This window comes from Larus michahellis, chromosome 8 (assembly GCF_964199755.1).
Source record: "Larus michahellis chromosome 8, bLarMic1.1, whole genome shotgun sequence".
Classification (NCBI taxonomy): Eukaryota; Metazoa; Chordata; class Aves; order Charadriiformes; family Laridae; genus Larus; species Larus michahellis.
In genome coordinates this window covers 7,113,894-7,119,893 of record NC_133903.1, presented here as the reverse complement: position 1 = coordinate 7,119,893, position 6,000 = coordinate 7,113,894, and the positions used below count along the sequence as shown (strand labels likewise).

At 54.2% G+C, this 6,000-nt stretch overlaps 1 protein-coding gene across 1 annotated transcript in view; it reads left to right on the top strand.

The window, feature by feature from the left end:
- The first annotated feature begins 911 nt into the window (after positions 1-911).
- HS3ST6 (heparan sulfate-glucosamine 3-sulfotransferase 6) overlaps positions 912-6,000 on the top strand; it is a 41,429-nt gene continuing 36,340 nt past the window's right edge. The window contains exon 1 of the mRNA XM_074598528.1: positions 912-1,282. Coding sequence (XP_074454629.1) covers positions 912-1,282 — 371 coding nt within the window. The remainder of the gene's footprint in view (positions 1,283-6,000) is intronic.

Genomic DNA, 6,000 nt, shown 5'->3' with positions numbered 1-6,000 from the left:
GCCAGGATTTATTTAGCACCCAGGACGCACGTTGCTCTGGGTCCCGGGGAATTAGGTTTCCCCAGCACCGGAAGAAAAGCCACCTCATCCCACCCCACCGTCCATTACACACACTCACTTTAAAAACATCACAACACCTAAACTGCTGCTTTTGGGCTTATTTCGGAAGGTGCGGGGGCCTGGGTAGAAACCCAGGGCTGTCCTTCTCACCCCAAACAACCAATACACGCACACGGGGGGGGTGAGTTTCCACGCCTGCAGCCGGAGCAGCCTAATTAGTGGGTGCTAATTGCCTGGCACTGGGCTACCACCGCGGCGATGGCTCTTTATTTCCAGACCGGCGCCCGCCTGCGGTCCCTCAGCGCCGCGGAGCCGCCGCCTGCCCTGCGCGGCCCTTTGCGTGATGCGAGCGGCCGAAAACACCCCAGAAATTACAAAAACAGGAGGAAAAAGAAAGAAAACCGGATGGGAAAACACGGGTAAACGCATCCTTTCCTCCAGCGCACCGGGGCCGGGAGCGTTTCCCTCCGCCGGAGCGGGCGGCAGGTCGCCGGGGCTGCGCCGGGCCGGGCTGGCACCCACGGGGGGGCTGCCTACGGGGGTCCGGGGGGGAGTGTCCCGCCCCCCCCGAGGGGATCCCGGCGGTGCCCCACGCGTGTCCCACCTCCCGCCCCCTCGGGGCGTTGCCGCCGCGCCCCCCCCTCCACGCGTGTGTCGGTGCCCTCCCCCGCCCCGCGGGTGGGCGTGGGGGGCGGCGCGGGAGGGGAGGGGTCGGGCCGGGCGCGGGTGTGCGCGGAGAGGCGCGGAGGGGAGCGCGGAGCAGGGGCGGCGGTTGCGGGGCGGGGGGGTGGGGGGGGGGCTCGGCGGGCGGTGCGGGATGCGCTGCCCGGCGGGGCCGGGAGCGGCCCCCGATGGGATGTAGCGGGCGGCTGCTGGGACCCGTCGGGGGCCGCCGCGCCTCGCTGCTCCTCACCATGATCCTCTTCTTCACCTACTTCTTCTACTGCCTGCCGGGGCCCTGCGAGCCGCTGCCTCCCGCCCTGCTGCTGCCGCCGCCCGCCGCGCTCCCCGACGGCGCGGGGCCGGAGGCGGCGGGGGCTGCGGGGCCGGGGGCGGCGGGGGGCGGCAGCCGGCGTTTCCCGCAGGCCATCATCGTGGGCGTGAAGAAGGGCGGGACGCGGGCGCTGCTGGAGTTCCTGCGGGCGCACCCCGGGGTGCGAGCGGTGGGCGCCGAACCCCACTTCTTCGACAGGTGCTACGAGAAGGGGCTGCGCTGGTACAGGTAATGGGGGGGGGGGGGCGGTGGGGTGGTCCCGGCAATCGCTAATTAAGCGCCGAGCCGCGTTTAGTTGTCTCCCGTGCAGCGATGGGGCTGCTCTGCAACAGGCTGGTCCGAGCGCGGCGGGACCCTGGAGATAAAGGGGGTTCGAGGGGCTGAGCTGAGAGAGAGGGGTGAATGAACGGCGGCGGGGGGGTAGGGAAGGATGCGAGTCCCGTTCTGGGATGCGAGTCCCATTCAGGGATGCGAAGGGAGCCGAGCTGCGGGTTCACAGCGGGGGGAGCGTTAGAGCCGGTCCCCCTGTGTGTCCCCGCGTCCCCCATCCCGCAGCCCAGGTGGCCGGGAGCGGGACGGCCGGCATCAGAAATTTGCCTTTTTTTTTTTTTTTTTTTTTAATTATCCAGGCTTTGCGATTTTACCCTCGAACGCTTTATTCTCAGCTGTCCCACCGTTTTCCCCCACCGGGTTGCTTTAGGAATTGTTTTATTCGAGTGGCTTATAAAAATACAGGGGGCGAGGACCTCGGCTTGCAGGAGCGGGCTTGATCCTGGCTGTGCGTTAAAAACGGTGAAGCGGCGAAGGAAGGGTAAAACAGTATCGCCTGGATTCCTCGGTAGGTTTGTGTCAAAGGGCAGAGCCGTATTGATTCAAGGGAGTTGTTTTAGTTTTGAGGGTTTCGGTGGAATTGAACTCTTCAGGCGATAAAGCATTCGGAAGAGCAGCTACTGTGCATGTGGTGTCTATTAAACTCCCGTCTCCTGGCCAACTCCGGAGTGGCCGGGCCAAACGGAGCCGGAGCGCTAAGTCCCTTGAAGGCCAGGAAAGAATCTGGTCCGTTATTTTGAAGAGAGTCCAAATGTGTAGATTTATAAAAGCACTGCGGTGTTCTCGGGGAAACATCTGAAAATAATAAAAGGAGTAGCTCTCCCTGTCCTTCCTGCTTCTCTCCATCCTATCCTCCCCCCCCGCCCCTCCAAACCCCACCGGAATACTTTATTTCTTACATGCTCTTAATGTTTCTCGATGTTTTGGGGGAGCTTGCGACTTCACAATCCTTGCCAAAATAATAACCTGTGAAAATCAGCGTGTTTAATGGAAAGTGTAATTTTAGCGGTAATTTTACCCGCAGAGTTTCAGCTCTGTAAGACCACATCTGGACTGTAAAGTTATTGACTTAACACACCTTCAAACGCAGTAAGTAGCGCACTTATTTTTATGACTGTATTAATATTGCCGTGATTTATTAGCTCATTTCTCAGTTCCATTTGTATCTACGCTCCTCTAGAAACAATAATGATGATAACTAATCTCTTTGGGTGAGGATTACAAGATAGATCTCACTTGGCAGAATGCGAGTTTAATGACTGGGAGCACGTAATTAAAGCGTGGAAGATCGAACGGTTTCATATCGCTCGCCGGAGTCCGGCGAGACGTTTGCAGGACGGACCACAGCGAGAGAAGAATAAATAAATCTTAGTTTTGGGTTGCTGTGTAGTGAGTTTTTAGTGCTGTAAGTGCTTGCAGGGAGCCTGGCCGGATACCAGCGAGATGTTTTAAGATGATTCTGCATATGGTTATGGTAAATTTGGAGAAATGGAGCAGGGAAGGTTTTTGGCGCGGCCAGATGCATCGCAGGGAAGCGTACGCTGGGCTGGGAAGAGCTTGCATCCTTTCTAGCGAGGAAAAAAAAAATATATCAGTAGATGTTTTGCTTTAGCTCTGCATAGAGTAAGTGTGTTTTCAATCACACGCACAACTATTTTCCTTAGTTTCCTTTTCTCTTTGCCTCTCTTGTTTTGTCTTTTTACAAGACCTTGCTACACTGAGGGTTTTTTTCCCGGGAAAGCCAGACAGAGCTAAATGTTTAAAGCTGGGGTGCGTTTGGAGTGGAGGAAAATAGAAGTTGCACACAAGTTCAGGTTTTTCCAATGAATATCTCAAAGTGGTGTAAACATTTTTAAAATATTTGAACTTGCTAGGAAACCAAAATTACACCAACTGCTTCTCGTGCCAAGATATTTGGCCCGAAGGCACCTGTAGGTTGTTGCTTGTCTTAAGTAAATGTGGAAAAAAAAACCAAAAAAACCCAAATTCCCTCGGAAAAATATCGCCACAGAATTATTTTGTTCTTTCTTGGTAGTTCAGTCCTGTAGTGATTTCACTGCTGTGGCAGGAGAATCTGCTTGTGGGTGCCGAGTAGTTTACGTTATAACGTAAGTTACTGACAGAAACCATTTGTTCTTACTAGTGTGTTTTATTTTATTTAAATTTGAAATAGCCCAAAGTCCCTTTTTTGGAGTGGTTCTTTTTGCTAGTGAAAAGAAAATGTTCTGCACAAGCAGTAAGCATCTTATATGAAATTCCTGGAGTTGCTATAGGTTTAGCTAATTATAAGAAGATTAAACACCTTTTCTAGACTGCAACATAAATTACCTAATGGATAATCCAAGCATGACGTGACGTTTTATCCTAAAGCAAAACGCTACTTTTAATTTTTTTTGGCACTCAGTACTGCTTAAAGTAAACCTAAATAAAAAGAAAAAGTGATATTGGCGTGTCTGCTCCTCCGCTCACGCGGTGGCTTGGGGCGTGCGAGTGTCCTGTTTGGGAACCTGGGGACCCCGCTGGCTGGCTGTCAGCTTTGTGGGAGCGCAGGCGAAGGCAAACGTAAGAACTTAATTAAATGTGAGATGTTTGCCGGTGATATTTAGAATTTCGTCGCAAATATTTGAAAGGATGCTCAGCCTGACGGCACGGGACCAAATCCTGCCCTTGCTTGCGTGAATTGAGGGAAAACTGCACTTGTGGGCCAGGTCACTGCGGGGTGTAAGGGGTGTAAACCCCTCTGTGTCCGCAGAGCAGCGCTCACTTTCAGCCCAGGGCCTTCCCCGTGCGAGGGGAGCGGCGTCGGGGCCGCAGGCGGTGTTTGGGGTGCTCGGGGTGTTCGCGTTTCGCAGGGGGCTGTTTGCTCGGGGGCCTCTCCAGCCGCCGCCGCTCTGCCCCGCTGGCCATGTTTTCGGGGACGTAGCTGAGATCTTTGCACGGGATTGTTCCCTTTTCGGTTGCCAGAGCCGGGTTCGTTTCCCACACAGCCTGCCCGATGATGCTCGGAGGTTTGGACCGCTCCATCTGCCTTGCACCATAATCCGGCACAGCCTCGGCGGCGCTGGTGCTGTGGGGAATGGGGCAGGAGGAGTGGTGGGTAACGGCGGATTTGGGACACGAAGGCGGTGCAGGGAATGGTCTTGGCAGATGCTGGTTTGCATAAAAGGGAATTTGAGGGAATTCATGTTGAGAGCACTCAGCCTGAGGGTGCTTATCCAGAGAACAGCTTCCTTGTCTCCATCCACCGAAACTTTGCTGCAACACCAGCTCACTACGACACTTCTCCTCTCTCTTGTATTTCCATGTATGATCTTATGATCCGAGTCCCTCTTTTCCATCTCCTCTTCCTGCTTTTTTCCAATAGCCAAAGAAAGAGTTACACAGGAACGGGGCTGGGCCAAGGCTCCCAACAACCCTTCACGTCCCCGAGTGTCGCACGCTGCAGGAGAGCAGCCGTTGGGAAGCCCTGGATGATGGCACACACTGGATTTCATAGGAATTGTAAAGAATTCCTTACTTTCTTACAGTTTGGGGCAGAAGTAGTAAAAAGTACTATGGGATGGCTCGTCACAGTTGGCAAACGCCTTTAGGTGAGCGGCCAGGCTGGAGCCCCACAGCGGGCTGCGGTGGCACACAGCGAGCGGGCATCGGTGCCGAGCATCCTCCGGTGCCGCCGAGCCTTCCCGGAGCTCTGAATCTCTTGGAGGCTGGATGTAGCTTATTTTTGCCATTTTCTCCCTTTTGATCAGCTGCAGGGCATGCAGGTTTGCATGCGGGGGGAGGAACTTTTCACGTGGTTTGTCATGCATTACCCTCTGCTTCTCTGCACGCATTAAACAGTGCTGGGGGTGTCCCAGCTGGGGAGCGTGTGTGTGTGTGCCCAGGGGAGGTGGATGGTCAGCAGAGAGCTGCTACATACCATGTAGGGTTTGGGGTTTTTTTCCCTTCTCCCCCCCCCCCCCCCCTTCAAATCCATTCATGGGAGCTAATAATGTTCTTGAAAGGCATCCAGGATTTCTTGAGCCAGACTTTGTTATCTCCGAACCTTGCAACCCCGAAGCCTTTGAGCGGCAGGGAAAGGACGCGGCTCCAGCGCTGCTCTTTTGACTTTTGCTGTGAGTGTTATTGGCAGTTGAAAAGTAGAGCTAAGTAGATGCCTTGAGGGGGTTTTTTGTGTGTGTTGTGATTGCACAGACAGATCAAGCCACTCTATAGCACAAGCTGTTGAATAAAATCCGACGTTACAGCTACTCTTCTGGAGTCACCAGGCGGCATTTTGGCACGGAGCTTGTATCCCCTTCCAGGGCGAGCTTTTCACGGGCACATTTAAGGAATACATAGGTGGGAAGAGACAAAAGGGTCTTGCGAGAGGAGTCAGATGGCGATGCACTGAGAGCTGCTCCGGGACATTATCTTTATTCATTGACACCGGCTAATCTGTTCTCCTGATGGACTCGCGTTTCAGCGTTCTGCGGCTGAGAGTGGCCCTTGTTTCCCTTGGTGCATTTGCAGAAACTCAGTCCTGCAGCACACTTCTTGGGTTTATTACTTTGTGATCGCTTCTTTCTTTTCTTAACTTGCGTTACAAAACCGAGGCCTTTCTCTATCAGCTTCCC